The sequence below is a fragment of the Oncorhynchus clarkii genome, chromosome 33 (assembly GCF_045791955.1).
Source record: "Oncorhynchus clarkii lewisi isolate Uvic-CL-2024 chromosome 33, UVic_Ocla_1.0, whole genome shotgun sequence".
Lineage (NCBI taxonomy): Eukaryota > Metazoa > Chordata > Actinopteri > Salmoniformes > Salmonidae > Oncorhynchus > Oncorhynchus clarkii.
In genome coordinates this window covers 22,509,364-22,532,431 of record NC_092179.1, presented here as the reverse complement: position 1 = coordinate 22,532,431, position 23,068 = coordinate 22,509,364, and the positions used below count along the sequence as shown (strand labels likewise).

Genomic DNA, 23,068 nt, shown 5'->3' with positions numbered 1-23,068 from the left:
ATTACAGCACTTCCTGTGTACACAGTTGATTTACATCCTGTTTACCTGACATTGTGGTGGAAAAAAGAGAAGTAAATTAAGTTTAAGACCACTGCTGTACCGTATGTTACTGTTGTCCTTCTGTCAAAAGAAAACACATCCAGGCTTGCACAGGAAAGTGCGCACACACACACTAAGGCTGCTGCAGTCACCTGCTGCTGGAATGGTACTGCAGTGTTGACATGCCAGAGGGAACATCTCTGCCTGCCACAGCAAAACTAGCAAAACGTTACATAAAGGTTCTTCTGAAACATCCACTCTACCACCTACAGATGCTAATGCTACTCCCGCTATAAATAGCCAGCTTTCTGCAGCCCACCCACGCAGGTGGCTTACACCTACCCTGTAGCACAGGGGACGTTGTGTAAATGTTTGGTCAGTGTTGATCCAGCGTTGAGCCGCTGTTTGGCTAGCACAGGAGAGCTTTTGAAAAATGAGAGAGGGATGGAGGCAGGAAGGTAGGAAGGAGACATTTTACGGTTGGGCGGAAAAATGTATTTACCTCTGTCTCACTCTGGCTTTCTCTCTCCCCCTTCCCTCCCACTTCTGCTGTAGTTTCTATCTCTTTTTCTCACAATCTCTCTCCTCATACTCGCTCTTTTTTTCCATTCTCTTTCACTTATTCCCTCTCTCCTCTTCGATAATGCTCCCCTCCTCTCTCGCTTCCCCGATCTCTCTCCATCTCTCGCTCTCCACTTGATGTATCCAGCTGTAAATGTATAAGCCTCATGTGCTTGCTGTTGCCACGGCAACAACACAAGGGACCTTATAAAGCTAATAAATAGAGAGCAGGAGGGGAGAGGAGGAACATTCATAAAAAAGAGAAGGAAAAGGGGCGCAGATCTATTCCTGGAGTTGGACCTGGGGGCTGTTGACGGATAGAGGGATGCTGGCGAAAGAGAGGACGAGAGAGAGAATGAGATAGACAGTTGTTTCTCTGGTGGCGCGTTGTGATGTATCAGATTTGATGTGCCAGCCATGTTTGCTGGTGTCTGTCGAATAGTGGAAATGGAGTGTGCGCGCGCATGTTTTCACATTCGTGTGTGTGTGTGTGCATGTGACTGTATCTGTGGTAATAAAAGGTGGCTTATATTTGTTCTGCTTAAAGCTGCAATGTGTCACTTTTTGGGCAACCCGACCAAATTCAAATATAAAAGTTAGTTATAGATCTGTCATTCTCATTGAATGGGTTTAGAGCGTTGGGCCAGTTGGTTGCTAGATCGAATCACCAAGCTGACAAGGTAAAAATCTGTTGTTCTGCCCCTGAACAAGGCAGTTAACCCACTGTTTCCAGGTAGGACGTCATTGTAAATAAGAATTTGTTCTTAACGGACTTGCCTCGTTAAATAAAGATTAAATAAAAAATAAATAAACAAAATTGAAAGCAAATCTAAAAAGTGGTTGATCTGTTCTATTTCTATGCTTCCCATTCATAAGTTTTCATTTTGCGTCTTTTACTTTTGGCTTCAAACAAACTGAAAAAAAAATTTGTTGGTTATTGAAAAGATATTTCACAGTGGTTTACACGATACAATGCTTCTCTACACCCTCTCAGCATTGCTTGTTTTGTCACATAAACGGGTAGTAGGTGAACTATTCACATTTTTGCAACCAGGAAATGACAGAGCGATTTCTGTATATTGCACCTTTAACTGCATGTACAACTGGATGAGTGTGTGAGTGTGGGTGTGGGTTGTGAAATGGAAATGTCCCCTGAGACACCATGGGAAAGTGGGGTCACAGCCAGGGATGTGCAGCTAGCCTCTGATCTGCTTCTTCATAAATAACCAAATGAGACATGATACACACACATGCCTGATAATCACCTCTGTTTCACATACAAAAAGATAAACACATACACACACTTGATCGTGGTCTCTCTCTCTCTGAATACAACTATGGAGAAAGAGAAGGACATACTGTTCTCCTCTCTTCTACTCTCTCCTCTAGTCACCTCTCCTTATCTCTCCCCCTGTCTCCTCTCTGTTGAGATGTGGGTGGGTCACAGCCACGTCACCTGGTAATCATCACTGCGACACACAGGAAATAGAGAATAAAGTCACACACACAGGCTAGACGCCGTTGCCCACGGCCGGGGGGAAGGGTGTTAAGTGTCTGTGTGTGTATGTGTGTGTGTGTGTGTGTGTGTGTGTGTGTGTTGCAAGACTTACAGCGGGTGCTTTGAAGTAGGAATGTCTTGATTCTATTGATAACTAATTGCTACACCTGAGGATGGTCTATTAAACTCAGGTGAGGTTAGCTTATTACATGAGCTCATTCTGTGCCATGGCATTGTTGAATACTTGTTTCTGATTGGCTTGAAGGTTATTCTAGAGCGTGCATTATTTCCCTATGACGCATAGTATACAGTATTTGCACGGTAGAATTCAATGGCTATTAATCATTCTCACATGTTCTATGTTTGAGCTGCTATTGAAAGCAACATCACACATGCACACACACACACGCTCGCACACGCACACAGTCACCGATGCACGCACGCAGCACAGCACTGTTTGTGTACAGTAGATCTGAAATGACTGGACAGGACTAAACAATAACATTACATTCCCACCAGTTGGAGGGAAAGGTGAGGTTGGTTCAATATTTCTTACGTTACATCTTTCCATTCCTCTCAGATCTACAAGAACACCTGCAAGAGGTGGATAGAGGGCAGAGGTCGGTTTGACTTTGGATGACACCTATGTAAGATGGTAGGACCAGAGAATGATATTGCATGAAGAACGACACTGATCCAGACCTTATCTACAGCTGAGTTACCGGACAGAATCAATCTATCGCCGAGGTGTCATCCCTCCCTCACCCTTCAAGGTCTCCGTGAATGAGGACGCCAGAGAGAAAAAGAGAAAAAGGCCTAGAGGTAAAATGCGAATAAATGAAATAAAGACTAGAAAATTGTGTCCAGATGGAAACGTCCAGATCCACTACACGCAAAGGGAATAGGAAGGAAGAAGATGGATAAAAATTCCCAAAAAGAGTGAAAATCTCTAGGGAAGAGACAATTTCATAGGTGCTAATTGGCTGTTTCCAGTATTTGTCCAATTAAAAGCTACAAAAGCTATCTAAATGGAGCTGACATGATCCCTCATTCTCTACAAGTCATGCTATGTCCAAAATCTGTCCCTGGGTACCTGTGGGGGGGCAGTCGTCGTTGGAGCCAGGTGAGTCCTGGTTGAGGCTGACTGGCGGGCTGGCAGGGGGGCTGGTGCTAAAGCTGGCGTAGCCCAGGGATGAGCTCACCTCGGAGGGATCACAGCTGTGGTTGACTGGCCTCTGGTTCTGGACATCCAGGGAGGAGGAGAGGGAGGTCCGCTGTTTGGGCTGGAGGGAGAGATGGAGAGGGCGAGAGAGGAGAACAAAGGCAATGGCAATGTTAGCAGATGTGGCTAAGTATTGTGATTGTGTGTGTAACTTTTGCCACATAAGAATTCAGTACCGTGCTGCAATTCACTGGTGTGACGCTGAGAATTCCAGTATGTTTTTTGTTCAATATAGTAGGACATGTGAAAGTAACCCGTGAGCTGTGCACTGGAGGAGCAGGACTCTTGGAAAAGAACACAGGATTTATTAAGTGAGGATTATCTCCACTTCCTCTCACAACACACTCATTAGCCTGCCTGTGTGTGTGTGTGTTTTTATTTTTCAAGGAGTGTTTGCATGACTTCACAATAACTGTACAACACCTACATGTGTGCGCGCGCACACACACACACACACACACACACACACACACACACACACACACACACACACACACACACACACACACACACACACACACATTTGAAATTCCAGAGAAGGAAAACAAGTGTAGTGAGAGAGTGAAAGCTGTAATGCAGACATAGATACAGACGCTTTACACAACACACCATTTACAGCCAGCAGAATAACTACTGCTGCTCTAGATTACTGTTCACACTCACATCTTATACACAAAACGCAGGCCAGTGTGTCTGCAAGAACTCAAGGTTTCCTTACTGAGAGTAAGAGGAAGGGGTCGATGTGGCAGGTGGTTAAGACAACGCCACATCAGGGGACTAAAAGTTCTGGGACAGTGACACATAGACAGAGAGACGGATGTCTTCCAAAGACATCCCTTTCTACCAGTGGACAGTGGGCCAAAGGGGAACACAACAGAAGCATCACTATCCTATAGAGAGTTAGGGTGCAATACATCAACGAGAAGTGATCAGAGTGACAGGCGGCGTACAGGGCCAATGGGGAATGAGATAGTTTCACTTGAGGCCAATAGGGAATAGTCAGAGTACGGTGAGAGGGGCAGTGTCAGGTAGCATGGTAATCCATAGGGAGATGCTGACAGAATGTACAGTGCCGTGAAAAAGTATTTGCCCATCTTTCTGATTTTCTCTATTTTTCCATATTTTCGATACTGAATGTTATCTGATCTTCAACTAAAACATGTTATTAGATAAAGGGAACCTGACTTTACAAAAAACCCATCTCATCCAAAAAGTTGACTCAAGATTGCCAAAAAGTACCCGGAAGCCCTTGGATGATCATCAATACTCTTGGAAGAATGTTCTATGGACGGGTGATTCAAAAGCATAACTTTTTGGTCAACATGGGTCCCATGATGCCTGGTGAAAACCAAACACTGCATTCCACATTAAGAACCTTATACAGTGCCTTGCGAAAGAATAATTTTGCACTCCCAATTTTTCAGTTTTTGATTTGTTAAAAAAGTTAGAAATATCCAATAAATGTCGTTCCACTTCATGATTGTGTCCCACTTGTTGTTGATTCTTCACAAAAAAATACAGTTTTATATCTTTATGTTTGAAGCCTGAAATGTGTCAAAAGGTCGCAAAGTTCAAGGGGGCCGAATACTTTCGCAAGGCACTGTACCAACGGTCAAGCATGGTGGTGTTGTGTGATGGTTTGGGGATGCTTTGCTGCCTCAGGACCTAGATGACTTGCTTTAATAGAAAGAACCATGAATTCTGCTGTGTATCAGAGAATTCTACAGGAGAATGTCAGGCCATCCGTCGGTGAGCTGAAGCTGAAGTGCAGCTGGGTCATTCAGCAAGACAATGATACAAAACAAACAATCAAGTCACGTGAAAATGGCTAAAAAGAAACATTTGAAGTTTTGGAATGGCCTAGTCAAAGTCCAGACCTAATCCCAACTGAGAGGTTGTGACAGGACTTGAAATGAGCATAATGTAATGGCACCGAAAAGGATGGCTGAAGTTTTTCATGCCTGTAACCAATTGAGCAATTTTGTTTGTTTTTAACTTAGTTTTTTACTTATTTTGTACATAATGTTGCTGCTACCGCCTCTTATGACCGAAAATAACTTCTGGACATCAGAAGTGGGATGACTCACCGTGAACTGGAAGAAGCTTTTTCCCTTAACGAGTCCGACAAGAAAGAAATACTGCTCTCCCGGAAACAGGCCCAAATCCCCTTCATTTGTGTGAAGAAATGACGGAGGAAAAGAGGACGCAGATCAGGCTGCCTTTGAGAATCTGTAGGCGAGCGAGTAAACTCCAACTGCCGTCAATTCTACATGGAAAAAAAAATATGATCTACGATTACGATTATCCTGTAAAAAATGTGTATATCTTATGTTACACCGAGTCGTGGCTGAACGACGACACGGATAATATAGAGCTGGAGGGATTTTCAATGCGCCGACAGAACAGAGAAGCTACGGTTGGTAAGACGAGGGGTGGGGGTGTGTGTCTTTTTGTCAATAACAGCTGGTGCACGATGTCTAATATTAAAGAAGTCTCGAGGTATTGCTCACCTGAGGTAGAGTACCTTATGATAAGCTGTAGACCACACTATCTACTAAGAGAGTTCTCATCTATATTATTCGTAGCCATCTATTTACCACCACAGACCAATGCTGGCACTAAGACCTCACTCAACCAACTCTATAAGGCCATAAACAAACAAGAAAATGCTCACCCAGAAGCAGCGCTCCTAGTGGCCGGGGAATTTAATGCAGGCACATTTAAATCAGTTTTATTCCAATTTTTACCAGCATGTCACATGTGCAACCAGAGGAAAAAAACAACTCTAGACCACATTTACTCCACACACAGAGATGCAACCAAAGCTGTCCCCTCTCTCTATTTGGCAAATCTGATCATAATTATATCCTTCTGATTCCTGCTTACAAGCAAAAACTAAGCAGGAAGTACTAACTCAATACGGAAGTGGTCAGATGACGCGGATGCTACGCTACCGGACTGTTTTGCTAGCACAGACTGGAATATGTTCTGGGATCATCCAATGGCTTTGAGGAGTATGCCACCTCAGTCATCGGCTTCATCAATAAGTGCATCAACAATGTTGTCCCCACAGTGACTGTACTTACATATCCCAACCAGAAGCCATGGATTACAGGCAACATCTGCATCGAGCTAAAGGCTAGAGCTGCCGCTTTCAAGGAGCGGCACACTAATCTGGACGCCTATAAGAAATCCCGCTATGCCCTCAGACAAACCATCAAACAAGCAAAGCATCAATACAGGATTAAGATTGAATCCTACTATACCAACTCTGACGCTCGTCGGATGTGTCCACTATCATGGACTACAAAGGGAACCCCAGACGTGAGCTGCCCAGTGACGTGAGCCTACTAGCTAAATGCTTTTTATGCTCGCTTCGAGGCAAGCAACACTGAAGCACGCACGAGAGCAGGTAACCTGCCCAAATGATTACGGCCCCGTAGCACTCATGTTGGAAGCCATGAAGTGCTTTGAAAGGCTGGTTATGGCTCACATCAACAGCATCTTCCCGGATATCCTAGACCCACTCCAATTCGCATACCGCACCAACAGATTCACAGATGACGCAATCTCCATCGCACTCCACACTGCCCTTTCCCACCTGGACAAAAGGAACACCTATATGAGAATGCTGTTCACTGACTACAGCTCTGCATTCAACACCATAGTGCCCACGAAGCTCATCACTAAGCTAAGGACCCTGGGACGAAACACCTCCCTCTGCAACTGGATCCTGGACTTCCTGATCGTGGACTACAGGAAAAGGCGGACCTAACAGGCCCCCATTAACATCAACGGGGCTGTAGTGGAGAGGGTCGGGAGTTTCAAGTTCCTTAGTGTCCACATCACCAACGATCGATCATGGTCCAAACACACCAAGACAGTCATGAAGAGGGCACGACAGAATATTTTCCCCCTCAGGAGACTGAAAATATTTGGCTTGGGTCCCCAGATCCTCAAAAAGTTCTACAGCTGCACCAGAGAGCATCCTGACTGGTTGCATCACCGACAGGTATGGCAACTGCTTGGCATCTGACCGTAAGACGCTACAGAGGGTAGTGCGTACGGCCCAGTCCATCACTGGGGCCAAGCTTCCTGACATCCAGGACCTATACAATAGGCGGTGTCAGAGATAATCCCATAAAATTGTCAGACTCCAATCACTCAAGTCATAGACTGTTATCTCTGCTACAGCACGGCACCGGAGCACCAAGTCTAGGACCAAAAGGCTCCTTAACAGCTTCTACCCCCAAGCCATAAGACTGCTGAACAACTAATCAAATGGCCACCGGACTATTACCTCCCCCCTCCCATTTGTTTTGTACACTGATGCTACTACCTGTTTATTATCTATGCATAGTCACTTCACCCCTACCTCCATGTACAAATTACCTCTAACCTCTAACTTGATCTATCCCCGCACACCGACTCGGTACCGGTACCCCCTGTATATCATTTTTTTACTTTAGTTTATTTGGTAAATATTTTCTTAACTCTTCTTGAACTGCACTGTTGGTTAAGGGCTTGTAAGTAAGCATTTCACTGTAAGGTCTTCTTGAACTGCACTGTTGGTTAAGTGCTTGTAAAGTAAGCATTTCACAGTAAGGTCTTCTTGAACTGCGCTGTTGGTTAAGTGCTTGTAAAGTAAGCATTTCACAGTAAGGTCTTCTTGAACTGCACTGTTGGATAAGTGCTTGTAAAGTAAGCATTTCACAGTAAGGTCTTCTTGAACTGCACTGTTGGTTAAGTGCTTGTAAAGTAAGCATTTCACAGTAAGGTCTTCTTGAACTGCACTGTTGGTTAAGTGCTTGTAAAGTAGGCATTTCACAGTAAGGTGTTCATGTGACAAATAAAGTTTGATTTTATTTTATTTCAGCAGTTCATGCTTGAAAACCCACAAATGTCACTGAGTTACAGCAGTTCTGCATGCAAGAGTGGGCCAAAATTCCTCCGCAGTGACGTGAGAGACTGATCAACAACTACAGGAAGCGTTTGGTTGGAGCCATTGCAGTGAAAGATGGCACAACCCATTACTGAGTGAAATGGGTCAATTACTTTTTCACACAGGGGAATTGGGTGTTGCATAACTTTGTTTGTGAAATAAATAGGTAGTTGTGTTATTTGTTCACTCAGGTTCTCTTGATCTAATATTAGGTTTTGGTTGAAGATCAGATAAAAAACAAAAGTATAGAAAATTAGAAAGGGGGCAAATAATTTTTCACAGCACTGTATATTTGACATATTTCTGGTATTTGTACCAGTGTATGAGCTACTGTATTTCCCCCAAGACACGGCCATGAAGATTGAAGGTCTGGAGATTCACCAGCTGTTGAGCAGGAGCCAGGTCTGCCCCATATTTTGAATAAGTGAACAACATAGGAGTACAAAGTAGGTGAATGTGTGTCTCTCTCCTTGTGTATATGTAATACTCATCATAATGACTATATTCATCAACATTCATACTCACATTATATAGTTTTCCTCTCCTCTCCCCCTGTGAGGCTCCACTCCTCTCCCCCTGTGATGCTACACTTCTCTCCTCTCCGTCTGTGATGCTACACTTCACTCCTCTCCCTCTGTGATGCTACACTTCACTCCTCTCCCTCTGTGATGCTACACTCCTCTCCTCTCCCCCTGTGATGCTACACTTCTCTCCTCTCCCTCTGTGATGCTACACTTCTCTCCTCACCCTCTGTGATGCTACACTTCTCTCCTCTCCCTCTGTGATGCTACACTTCACTCCTCTCCCTCTGTGATGCTACACTTCTCTCCTCTCCCTCTGTGATGCTACACTTCTCTCCTCTCCCTCTGTGATGCTACACTTCTCTCCTCTCCCTCTGTGATGCTACACTTCTCTCCTCTCCCTCTGTGATGCGACACTCCTCTCCTCTCCCTCTGTGATGCTACACTTCACTCCTCTCCCTCTGTGATGCTACACTTCACTCCTCTCCCTCTGTGATGTGACACTCCTCTCCTCTCCCTCTGTGATAAGACACTAGTTTCCTCTTCCTCTGTGATGCTACACTCCTCTCCTCTCCCCCTGTGATGCTACACTTCACTCCTCTCCCTCTGTGATGCTACACTTCACTCCTCTCCCTCTGTGATGCTACACTTCACTCCTCTCCCTCTGTGATGCTACACTTCACTCCTCTCCCTATGTGATGCTACACTTCACTCCTCTCCCTCTGTGATGCTACACTTCACTCCTCTCCCTCTGTGATGCTACACTTCACTCCTCTCCCTATGTGATGCTACACTTCACTCCTCTCCATCTGTGATGCTACACTTCACTCCTCTCCCTCTGTGATGCTACACTTCACTCCTCTCCCTCTGTGATGCTACACTTCACTCCTCTCCCTCTGTGATGCTACACTTCACGCCTCTTCCTCTGTGATGCTACACTTCACTCCTCTTCCTCTGTGATGCTACACTTCACTCTTCTCCCTCTGTGATGCTACACTTCACTCCTCTCCCTCTGTGATGCTACACTTCTCCCCTCTCCCTCTGTGATGCTACACTTCACTCCTCTCCTCCTGTGATGCTACACTTCTCTCCTCTCCCCCTGTGATGTGACACTCCTCTCCTCTCCCTCTGTGATGCTACACTCCTCTCCTCTCCCTCTGTGATGCTACACTTCACTCCTCTCCCTCTGTGATGCTACACTTCACTCCTCTCCCTCTGTGATGCTACACTTCACTCCTCTCCCTCTGTGATGCTACACTTCACTCCTCTCCCCCTGTGATGCTACACTTCACTCCTCTCCCCCTGTGATGCTACACTCCTCTCCCCCTGTGATGCTACACTCCTCTCCTCTCCCCCTGTGATGCTACACTTCACTCCTCTCCCTCTGTGATGCTACACTTCTCTCCTCTCCCTCTGTGATGCTACACTTCACTCCTCTCCCTCTGTGATGCTACACTTCACTCCCCTCCCTCTGTGATGCTACACTTCACTCCTCTCCCTCTGTGATGCTACACTTCACTCCTCTCCCTCTGATGCTACACTCCTCTCCTCTCCCCCTGTGATGCTACACTTCTCTCCTCTCCCTCTGTGATGCTACACTTCACTCCTCTCCCTCTGTGATGCTACACTTCACTCCTCTCCCTCTGTGATGCTACACTCCTCTCCTCTCCCCCTGTGATGCTACACTTCTCTCCTCTCCCTCTGTGATGCTACACTTCTCTCCTCACCCTCTGTGATGCTACACTTCTCTCCTCTCCCTCTGTGATGCTACACTTCTCTCATCTCCCTCTGTGATGCTACACTTCTCTCATCTCCCTCTGTGATGCTACACTTCTCTCATCTCCCTCTGTGATGCTACACTTCTCTCCTCTCCCCCTGTGATGCTACACTTCACTCCTCTCCCTCTGTGATGATACACTTCACTCCTCTCCTCCTGTGATGCTACACTTCTCTCCTCTCCCCCTGTGATGTGACACTCCTCTTCCTCTGTGATGCTACACTCCTCTCCTCTCCCCCTGTGATGCTACACTTCTCTCCTCACCCTCTGTGAGGCTACACTCCTCTCCCCGTGATGCTACACTCCTCTCATCTCCCTCTGTGATGCTACACTTCTCTCCTCGCCCTCTGTGAGGCTACACTCCTCTCCCCTGTGATGCTACACTTCTCTCCTCGCCCTCTGTGAGGCTACACTTCACTCCTCTCCCCCTGTGAGGCTACACTTCACTCCTCTCCCCCTGTGATGCTACACTCCTCTCATCTCCCTCTGTGAGGCTACACTCCTCTCCTCTCTCTCTGTGAGGCTACACTCCTCTCCTCTCCCTCTGTGAGGCTACACTCCTCTCCTCTCCCCCTCTGATTCTACACTCCTCTTCCTCTGTGATGGTACACTCCTCTCCAACTTTCTTGCCCCATTCGCCCCTTCTCTTTCTCTCGCTCTCCCTTTTCTCACCCTCCCTCCCTCCCTCCCTCCCGGTTCATTAAGACCTCAGACACACCTCTCAAGGGTCTCAGTGTTCACAATGCAAGGCCAGCTAATGAACATGTCATGGCTGACAATTGGACGGTTAATAAACACTCCACGCCTGTTCAGAGCACACACACGCACACACGCACACGCACACACGCACACACACACGCACACACACACACACACACACACACACAAAATCACGGAGAAACACACACTCTACGTCAGCTCGCTTGTAAAGTTACTGTTCCACATGGAATACCAGGTTTCAGATCAGGGAACATGAGAAAGGGGGGGAGTAGGAGCAACACTCCCTCTTCTATTATTTATCTCCCCCACCTGACACAAACGACTCATTTAGTTGTGTATTTGTGTGTGTGTGCTTGCATGTGTTAATGTCATGCTCATTAGGCAAAGCCCTACAAGGTCTACAATTTTGTTTCTGGTGTCCTTTGACAACTCTTTGGTCTTGGCCATAGTGGAGTTTGGAGTGTGACTGTTTGAGGTTGTGGACAGGTATCTTTTATACTGATAACAAGTTCAAACAGGTGCCATTAATACAGGTAACGAGTGGAGGACAGAGGAGCCTCTTAAAGAAGAAGTTACAGGTCTGGGAGAGCCAGAAATCTTGCTTGTTTGTAGGTGACCAAATACTTATTTTCCACCATAATTTGCAAATAAATTCATTAAAAATCCTAAAATGTAATTTTCTGTTTTTTTTCTCATTTTGTCTGTCATGGTTGAAGTGTACCTATGATGAAAATTACAGGCCTCTCATCTTTTTAAGTGGGAGAACTTGCACAATTGGTGGCTGACTAAATACTTTTTTGCCCCACTGTATGTGCATACTGCCCACAAAATGAGGTGGAAACTGAGCTGCACTTCCTAAACTCCTACCCAATCTATTACCATATTAGAGACACATATTTCCCTCAGATTACACAGATCCACAAAGAATCGAAAACAAATCCAATTTTGATAAACTACCATATCTACTGGGGGAAGCAAGATTTGTGACCTGTTGCCACAAGAAAAGGGCAACCAGTGAAGAACAAACACCATTGTAATTACAACCCATATTTATGTTTATTTATTTTCTCTTTTTTACTTGAACTATTTTCACATCGTTACAACACTGTATATAGACATGACATTTGAAATGTCTATTATTTTGGAACTTGTATGCGTGTAAATTTTACTGTTCACTTTTTATTGTTTAATTCACTTTTGTTGATCCATTTCAATTGCTTTGGGAATGTAAACATATGTTTCCCATGCCAATAAAGCCACTTGAATTGAATTGAGAGCGAGAGAGAGAGTGTATATGTGCGTGAGAGAGAGTGAGAGAATGTGTGTTAGTGTGTGTGTGTGTGTGTGTGTATGCGCACGTGTGTACAGTGTGTTATGCTTTCAATGTCATGCCCAATGGTGAAACCCATTATTCCCAGCAGACACCAGGTGTGAGTGAGGAATTGTGTGTTAATGTATGGATAGTCATTATTCTAATTGGGCCTAGTGCAGGTTGGGAGATCCCAGGGTAAATTGATGGAGCTGGAAGTGTGTGTGTGCGTGTCCATGTTCGTGTGTGTGTGTGTGTGTGTGTGTGTGTGTGAAGCCTCTCTGGGAACAAGGGAGGGAGTGGAAAGACATAATCTACACTAATGAATGGAAAACATCACATGGGAGGTAAAATAATATTTTGATGGCATGTTCATTATTGCCATTTGCACACACTTCATGTTGTAACGTTGTATCAGGGGAAGGAAACATCATTATTCAAATGAGTCTAATGATTATATGTCCTGTCAGTATATTTCAATAATTAAGTACAGATTTTTTATCAACGTAAAGGAGGTAAAATTCACTTGAGTTTCGTTTGAATTGATTCTCCTTAATAAAGTGCATTTCTAAATAACCTTTCCTCTCGGCGTGAATAAAGTCATTTAGTTTCCAAATCCAAAGGGGTTGCCTTAGCAACACAGCCACACAAAGCAGGAAATGACACAGCAAAAGGCAGTAACCAGAACTTACAGTGCATTCGGAAAGTATTCATACCCCTTCACTTATTCCACATTTTGTTGTGTTACTGACTGAATTCCAAATAGATTACATACTGGATTTATTTTTCTCATCCATCTACACACAATAACACATAATGTGAAAGTGAAAACATGTTGATATTTTAGCAAATGTATTGAAAATGAAACACATAAATATCTGATTTACATTAGTATTCACACCCGAGTCAATACTTTGTAGAAGCATCTTGGTGAGTCTTTCTGGGCGAGTCTCTAAGAGCTTTCCACACCTGGATTGTGCAATATTTGACCATTATTCTTTTCAAACTTCTTCAAGGTCTGTCAAAGTGGTTGCTGATCATTGCTAGACAACCATTTTCAGGTGCTGCCATAGATTTTCAGCAGACTTAAGTCAACATCTGTAACTCGGCCATTCAGGAACATTCACGGTCTTCTTGGTAAGCAACTCCAGTGGAAAGTTGGCATTGTGTTCTAGGTTATTGTCCTGCTGAAAGGTGAATTAATCTCCCAGTGTCTGGTGGAAAGCAGACTGGACCAGGTTTTCCTCTAGGATTTTGCCTGTGCTTAGCTCCACTTTGTAAATATTTTATCTGGACAACTCCCCCGTCCTTAACGATGACAAGCATACCCATAACATGATGCAGCCACAACTATGCTTGAAAATATGGAGAGTGGCCGAGCTGAGGCAGACATTCAAAAATCATGTTAAACACTATTATTGTACACAGAGTGAGTCCATGCAACTAATTATGTGATTTGTTAAGTACATTTTTACTACTGAACGTATTTAGGCTTACCATAACAAAGAGGTTGAATACTTACTGACACATTACATTTCAGCTTTTCATTTTTTCATTCATTTGTAAAACATTTAGAAAAACATACACTACCATTCAAAAGTTTGGGGTCACTTAGAAATGTCCTTGTTTTTGAAAGAAAAGCTCATTTTTTGTCCATTAAAATAACATCAAATTGATCAGAAATACAGTGTATTGACTATTGTCAATACACTATTGTATTGTAGCTGGAAACGGCAGATTTGTAATGGAATATCTACATAGGCGTACAGAGGCCCATTATCAGCAACCATCACTCCTGTGCTCCAATGGCACGTTGTGTTAGCTAATCCAAGTTTATCATTTTAAAAGGCTAATTGATCATTAGAAAACCCTTTTGCTATTATGTTATCACAGTTGAAAACTGTTGTTCGGATTAAAGAAGCAATAAAACTGGCCTTCTATAGAATAGTTGAGTATCTGGAGCATCAGCACTTGTGGGTTTGATTACAGGTTGAAATTGGCCAGAAACAAAGGACTTTCTTCTGAAACTCGTCAGTCTATTCTTGTTCTGAGAAATGAAGGCTATTCCATGTGAGAAATTGACAAGAAACTGAAGATCTCATACAACGCTGTGTACTACTCCCTTCACAGACCCGCGCAAACTGGCACTAACCAGAATAGAAAGAGGAGTGGGAGGCCCCGGTGCACAACTGAGCAAGAGGACAAGTACATTAGAGTGTCTAGTTTGAGAAACAGATGCCTCACAAGTCCTCAACTGGCAGCTTCATTAAATAGTAACCGCAAAACACCAGTCTCAACATCAACAGTGAAGAGGTGACTCTGGGATGCTGGCCTTCTAGGACATTTATAAGTGACCCCAAACTGTTGAACGGTAGTGTAACTCCACTTTGACATTATGGACTATTATGTGTACCGGTAGGCCAGTGACAAAACAATCTCAATTTAATCAAGACAACAAAATGGAGAAAAAGTCAAGGGGTATTAATACTTTCTTAAGGCACAAAACACACACACACACACACACACACACACACACACAGACCATGCATAAACTCACACATATACACACATACACAGACCATGCATAAACTCACACATATACACACATACACAGACCATGCATAAACTCACACATATACACACATACACAGACCATGCATAAACTCACACATATACACACATACACAGACCATGCATAAACTCACACATATACACACATACACAGACCATGCATAAACTCACACATATACACACATACACAGACCATGCATAAACTCACACATATACACACATACACAGACCATGCATAAACTCACACATATACACACATACACAGACCATGCATAAACTCACACATATACACACATACACAGACCATGCATAAACTCACACATATACACACATACACAGACCATGCATAAACTCACACATACACACACACAAAATTGCATTTATTATCTGGGCCCCAGCAGGACACACCTAATCAGGGGCATCGGGAATCACTCACAATTCACAGCACTCTGACAGGATAGGTCAGCTGTCATTGAGCCATGTCTGTAACAATCAGATATGAAGAGGGATATGCAAAGTGAATTCCTGAACAGCGGAGGAGAGAGAGTATGGTGGACTTAGTGTTGGTTAGCATTAGCCTGGGAAAGTGTTGGTGAGTGGTGAAGCACCTTAGCCTGGACCAGTCTGTGAGTGTTGGAGTTAGCATTTGTTAGCACTTTAGCCTGGACCAGTGTTTGTGAGTGGTGGAGTTAGCGTTGGTTAGCGTGTTAGCCTGGACCAGTCTGGGCATTGGAGTTAGCATTCGTTAGTGCCTGGGCCAGTCTCTGTGTGTGTTGGAGTTAGCATACAGTTGGTTAAAACTTGTTAGGCTAGGGGTTCCGCTTCGACAACATCCGCTGAAAAGGTAGAGTGTGAAATTCAAAACAATTTTTTAGAAATATTTAACTTTCATACATTCACAAGTGCAATAAACCAAATTAAAAGCTAGACTTCTTGTTAATCTACCCATCGTGTCTGATTTCAAAAAAGCTTTAAAAGCGAAAGTACACCATATGATTATGTTAGGTCAGAGCCTAGTCAGAAAAAACACATTTTTCCATTTTCCAGCCAAAGAGAGTCACAAAAAGCAGAAAGAGATCAAATGAATCACTAACCTTTGATGATCTTCATAGGACTTCATGTTACACAATACATGTATGTTTTGTTCGATAAAGTTCATATTTATATCCAAAAGTCTCAGTTTACATTGGCGCGTTATGTTCAGTAATGTTGTGCCTCGAAAACATCCGGCGAATTTGCAGAGCGCCACATTAATTTACAGAAATATTCATCATAAACTTTGATAAAAGATACAAGTGTTATGCACAGAATTATAGATGTACTTCTCCTTTATGCAACCGCTGTGTCATATTTCAAAAAAGCTTTACAGAAAAAGCAAACCATGCAATAATCTGAGTACGGCGCTCAGACACAAAAACAAGCCATACAGATACCCGCCATGTTGTGGAGTCAGTAAAAGGTAGAAATAGCATTACAAATATTCACTTACCTTTGATGATCTTCATCAGAATGCACCTTAAGGAATCCCAGTTCCACAATAAATGTTTGTTTTGTTCAATAAAGTCCATAATTTATGTCCAAATACCTCCTTTTGTTAGCGCGTTTAGTTCACAAATCCAAGTCCAGGCGAAAATGCATACGAAAAGTTCAAAAAGTTATATTACAGTTCGTAGAAACATGTCAAACGATGTATAGAATCAAATTTTTAGGATGTTTTTAACGCTAGCCTGTATCGGTTTCAGCAGTGGTGTAGTCTCCACACCCCAGGGCCTTTGACACCCTAATGGGTGTGTAATCAAAACCTTAATCAGTCAGACTCGCCACCCACCTGCACACACTCACACCCACACAATTATGAAAACTAGCTTAGCAAAATCAGAAGTGTTTCTCACGGTTACACAATCTAAAATGGTGCCTATTACCAGTCAGTTCTAGCTGATACAGTAGACAGCAGTGTGTTTCAGCTACAATGTTCTAAAGGGACAAGGGGCAGAGGCAGGTCTGTCTGCTGATTGGCCGGTACTAGGAGTGAAGTGACCTGGGTAATGGCAGGGCGGAGACGTTCCCTGTCGGCTCGTTAGTAAGTACCTGGCAGAAGGTCACTCCACTATCCTCTCTCACTCTGCCGCTCTCTGTCACTCTCGCTCTCCCTGTCACTCTTACTCTCCCTCTTTATCTTTCACTTTCTCTCTGTCAGTCACGCCTCCCTTGCAACTTCTCTTTCCTTAATTATTTTTTTCCTCTAATTCTCTCTCTCACTGAAACTCCGTTGCCCTCTCACCCACTATCTCCCTCTATCTATCTCCCTCTCACCCACTATCTCCCTCTATCTATCTCCCTCTCACCCACTATATATCTCCCTCTCTCCCACTTTCTATCTCCCTCTCACCCACTATCTATCTCCCTCTCACCCACTATCTATCTCCCTCTCACCCACTATCTATCTCCCTCTCACCCACTATCTATCTCCCTCTCACCCACTATCTATCTCACCCACTATCTATCTCACCCACTATCTATCTCACCCACTATCTATCTCCCTCTCATCCCCTATTCTCTCAACATCTCCCTCTAATCCACTATCCATCTCCCTCAACATCTCCCTCTCATCCTCAAAATCTCTCTCTCATCCACTATCTATCTCCCTCAACATCTCTCTCATCCACTATCTATCTCCCTCCCTCTCATCCCCTATCTATCTCCCTCCCTCTCATCCCCTATCTATATCACTCTCATCCCCTATCTATATCACTCTCATCCCCTATCTATCTATCTATCTCCCTCAACATCTCCCTCTCATCCACTATCTCCCTCAACATCTCTCTCTCATCCACTATCTATCTCCCTCAACATCTCTCTCATCCACTATCTCCCTCTCATCCCCTATCTATATCACTCTCATCCCCTATCTATATCACTCTCATCCCCTATCTATATCACTCTCGTCCCCTATCTATATCACTCTCATCGCCTATCTATCTATCTCCCTCAACATCTCCCTCTCATCCACTATCTCTCTCGCATCCACTATCTATCTCCCTCAATCTCTCTCTCATCCACTATCCATCTCTCTCTCATCCACTATCTATCTCCCTTTCATCCACTATCCATCTCCCTCTCATCCACTATCCATCTCCCTCTCATCCCCTATCTCCCTCTCATTCCCTATCTCCCTCAAAATCTCCCTCTCATCCACTATCTCCCTCAACATCTCTCTCGCATCCACTATCTATCTCCCTCAATCTCTCTCTCATCCACTATCCATCTCCCTCTCATCCACTATCCATCTCCCTCTCATCCACTATCCATCTCCCTCTCATCCACTATCCATCTCCCTCTCATCCACTATCCATCTCCCTCTCATCCACTATCCATCTCCCTCTCATCCCCCTCTCATCCACTATCCATCTCCCTCTCATCCACTATCCATCTCCCTCTCATCCACTATCCATCTCCCTCTCATCCCCTATCTCCCTCAAAATCTCCCTCTCATCCACTATCTCCCTCAACATCTCTCTCGCATCCACTATCTATCTCCCTCAATCTCTCTCTCATCCACTATCCATCTCTCTCTAATCCACTATCCATCTCTCTCTCATCCACTATCCATCTCCCTCTCATCCACTATGCATCTCCCTCTCATCCACTATCCATCTCCCTCTCATCCACTATCCATCTCCCTCTCATCCACTATCCATCTCCCTCTCATCCACTATCCATCTCATCCACTATCCTTCTCCCTCTCATCCACTATCAATCTCCCTCTCATCCACTATCCATCTCCATCCACATCTCCCTCTCATCCACCATCTCCCTCAACATATCCGTCTCATCCACTATCCATCTCCCTCTCATCCACTATTCATCTGCCTCTCATCCACTATTCATCTCCCTCTCATCCACTATCCATCTCCCTCCACATCTCCCTCAACATCTCCCTCTCATCCACTATGCATCTCCCTCTCATCCACTATCCATCTCCCTCTCATCCACTATCCATCTCCCTCTCATCCACTATCCATCTCCCTCCCATCCACTATCCATCTCCCTCCCATCCACTATCCATCTCCCTCCCATCCACTATCCATCTCCCTCCCATCCACTATCAATCTCCCTCTCATCCACTATCAATCTCCCTCTCATCCACTATCTCATTCAACATCTCCCTCAACATCTCCCGCTCATCCATTATCTATCTCCCTCAACATCTCTCTCTCATCCACTATCCATCTCCCTCCACATCTCCCTCTCATCCACTATCTCCCTCAACATCTCCCTCTCATCCACTCTCTCATTCAACATCTTCCTCTCATCCCCTCTCTCATTCAACATCTCCCTCTCAATCTACCTCCACATCTCCCTCTCATCCACTATCTCCCTCAACATCTCCCTCTCATCCACTCTCTCATTCAACATCTCCCTCTCATCCCTATCTATCTCATTCAACATCTCCCTCTCATCCCCTATCCATCTCCTTCTCATCCCCTATCTATCTCCCTCAACATCTCCCTCGCAGTCCCATTAAAGCACTTAGTCTTTCACAGTCTTTCTCGTCTTTCCACTCTCCCTTCCACAATCTGCCGCCAAGCCAAATAGAGATAATCACAGTCCATTGATCATGGTGTGTGTGTATGCGTGCTTGTGTGTGTGTGTGTGTGTGTGTGTGAGAGCAGCACGGTCTGTAAACACAAACCCAGCGGATCAGTGATTGATTTAAAAAAAAAAATGTTTTATTTAACCTTTATTTAAGTAGGCAAGTCAGTTAAGAACAAATTCGTATTTACAATGACGGCCCATGTTCAGAGGCAGAACGACAGATTTTAACCTTGTCAGCTAAGGGATTCGATCCAGCAACCTTTCGGTTACTGGACCAACGCTCTAATCACTAGGCTACCTGCCATGTCTAGTTGTCTACTAACAGATGCATGGCAAAGTGATTGTGTGCGTGGGTGCACATGTGTGTGTGTGTGTGTGTGGGTGCACGTGGGTGCGTGTGGGTGCGCATGTCTTCGCCTGCTTGAAGGTCAAAGGGGAAACGGAGACGCTGGGACACCGACTATATCAAATCACACACACAACCCTCCCTCCACATGTTGTTACGTTACCTTATTCTAAAATGTATTCAATTGTTTTTTTAACTCTTCAATCTACACACAAAACCCCATAATGACAAAGCAAAAACAGGTTTTTCCAACATTCTTTTTTTAACATTTTTTAAACACAACTTAAATATTACATTGACATAAGTATTCAGACCCTTTACTCAGTACTTTGTTGAAGCACCTTTGGCAGCGATTACAGCCTCGTGTCTTCTTGGGTATGACACTACAAGCTTGACACACCTGTATTTGGGGAGTTTCTCCCATTCTTCTCTGCAGATCTTCTCAAGCTCTGTCAGGTTGGATGGGGAGCATCGCTGCACAGCTATTGTCAGGTCTCTCCAGAGATGTTAGATCAGGTTCAAGTCTGGCTGTGTGCTACCACCACCATGCTTCACAGTGGGATAGTATAGGCCAGCTGATAAGCGGTGTCTGGCTTCCTCCAGAGTTGATGCTTGGCATTCAAGCCAAAGAGTTCAATCTTGGTTTCATCAGACCAGAGAATCTTGTTTCTCATGGTCAGAGTTCTTTAGGCCTTTTAGCAAATGGGCTGTCATGTGCCTTTTACTGAAGCGTGGCTTCATTCTGGCCACTCTACCATAAAGGCCTGATAGGTGGAGTGCTGCAGAGGTGGTTGTCCTTCTGGAAAGTTCTCCCATCTCCACAGAGGAACTCTGTCAGGTTCTTGGTCATCTCCCTGACCAAGGCCCTTCTCCCTCGATTGCTCAATTTGGGCGGGCGGACAGCTCTAGGAAGAGTCTTGGTGATTCCAAACTTCTTCCATTTAAGAATGATGGAGACCACTGTGTTCTTGGGGACCTTCAATGCTGCAGACATCTTTTGGTACCCTTCCCCAGATCTGCGCCTTGACACAATTCTGCCTCTGAGCTCTATGGACAATTCCTTCGACCTCATGGATTGGTTTTTGCTCTGACATGCACTGTCAACTGTGGTACCATATATATAGACAGGTGTGTGCCTTTCCAAATCATGCTGAATCAATTGAATCCACCACTGGTGGACTGCAGTCAAGATGAGAAATTTCTACAAGAATGATCAATGGAAACAGGATGCACCTGAACTCAATTTCGAGTCTCATAGCAAAGGGTCTGAATACTTATGTAAATAAGGTATTTCTGTTTTTATTTTTAATACAGTCTATGACTGGGGTGGCTGGAATCTTTTACAGTTTTTAGGGCCTTCCTCTGACAATGCCTGGTATAAAGGTCCTGGATGGCAGGAAGCTTGGCCCCAGTGATGTACTGGGCTGTACGCACCACCCTCTGTAGTGCCTTGCGGTCGGAGGCCGAGCAGTTGCCATACCAGGCAGTGATGCAACCGGTCAGGATGCTCTCGATGGTGCAGCTGTAAAACCTTTTGAGGATCTGAGGACCCATGCCAAATCTTTTCAGTCTCCTGAGGGGGAATATATTTTGTTGTGCCATCTTCACGTCGTGCCCTCTTATCTGCATTCCATGCTTCTACATCCACTCAACCTCTCAATGTCACATAGATATATATCTAATCTATAGTATGCACAGGCAGACAGGCAAGTCTGCCTTATCAAAACTCTTCCGTGTGTTTGTTTGAGATGGGGAGCGTGTGTGTGTGTAACTGTGTTATCTCCAATACTTCCAGTTAAAAGCAGTGTCTCATCTGGACATGGTAGATCACTGGAGCTGGAGAGAGAGACTGACTGAGACTATCTCCACGGGAGATAGAAGACTAAGGTTTATCAGGGAAATGTCTCAAGGAAGGCGTCAAAGGTCTACATACATGTGTGCGATAGAGCACACACACACACACACACACACAAGGTCTCAATATCCCTGATAACCAGCCCATGCTATCTGTGCATCACCAGTGTGTTTGGAGAGAGAGAAGACATTATGGCCAAACAGTTCTATTTTGGTTTCATCTGACTTTTCTCCAAAAAGTATGATCTTTGTCCCCATGTGCAGTTGTAAACCGTAGTCTGGCTGTTTTTATGGCGGTTTTGGAGTAGTGGCTTCTTCCTTGCTGAGCGGCCTTTCAGGTTGTCGATATAGGACTTGTTTTACTGTGGATAGAGATGCTTTTGTACCTGTTTCCTCCAGCATCTTCACAAGGTCCTTTGCTGTTGTTCTGGGATTGATTTGCACTTTTCGCACCAAAGTACGTTCATCTCTAGGAGACAGAAAGCATCTCCTTCCTGAGTGGTATGACGGCTGTGTGGTCCCATGGTGTTTATACTTGCATACTATTGTTTGTACAGATTAACGTGGTACCTTCAGGCATTTGGAAATTGCTCCCAAGGATGAACCAGACTTAGGTTGTAGGTCTACAATTTTTTTTCTGAGGTCTTGGCTGATTTCTTTTGATTTTCCCATGATGTCAAGCAAAGAGCCACTGAGCTGAGTTTAAAGGTAGGCCTTGAAATACATCCACAGGTACACCTCCAATTGACTCAAATTATGTCAATTAGCCTATTGGGAGCTTCTAAAGCCATTACATCATTTTTTGGAATTTTCCAAGCTGTTTAAAGGCACAGTCAACTTAGTGTATGTAAACTTCTGATCCACTGGAATTGTGATACAGTGAATTATAAGTGAAATAATCTGTCTTTAAACAATTGTTGGAAAAATTACTTGTGTCATGCACAAAGTAGATATCTTAACCGACTTTACAAAACTATAGTTTGTTAACAAGAAATGTGTGGAGTGGTTGAAAAATTAGTTTTAATGACTCTAACCTAAGTGTATGTAAACTTCCGACTTCAACTGTATGTGTGTGTATATATATATATATATATATTTTAGTAGTGAAGTCA

At 44.2% G+C, this 23,068-nt stretch overlaps 1 protein-coding gene across 2 annotated transcripts in view; it reads right to left on the bottom strand.

Moving 5' to 3' along the window:
- The window catches only part of LOC139393225 (ankyrin repeat and sterile alpha motif domain-containing protein 1B-like), a 366,701-nt gene that overhangs the window by 139,315 nt on the left and 204,318 nt on the right, over window positions 1-23,068 (bottom strand). For both annotated transcript variants that reach the window (XM_071141673.1, XM_071141674.1), the window contains exon 14: window positions 3,192-3,381. In XM_071141673.1, the coding sequence (XP_070997774.1) occupies window positions 3,192-3,381 (190 nt within the window). The remainder of the gene's footprint in view (window positions 1-3,191; window positions 3,382-23,068) is intronic.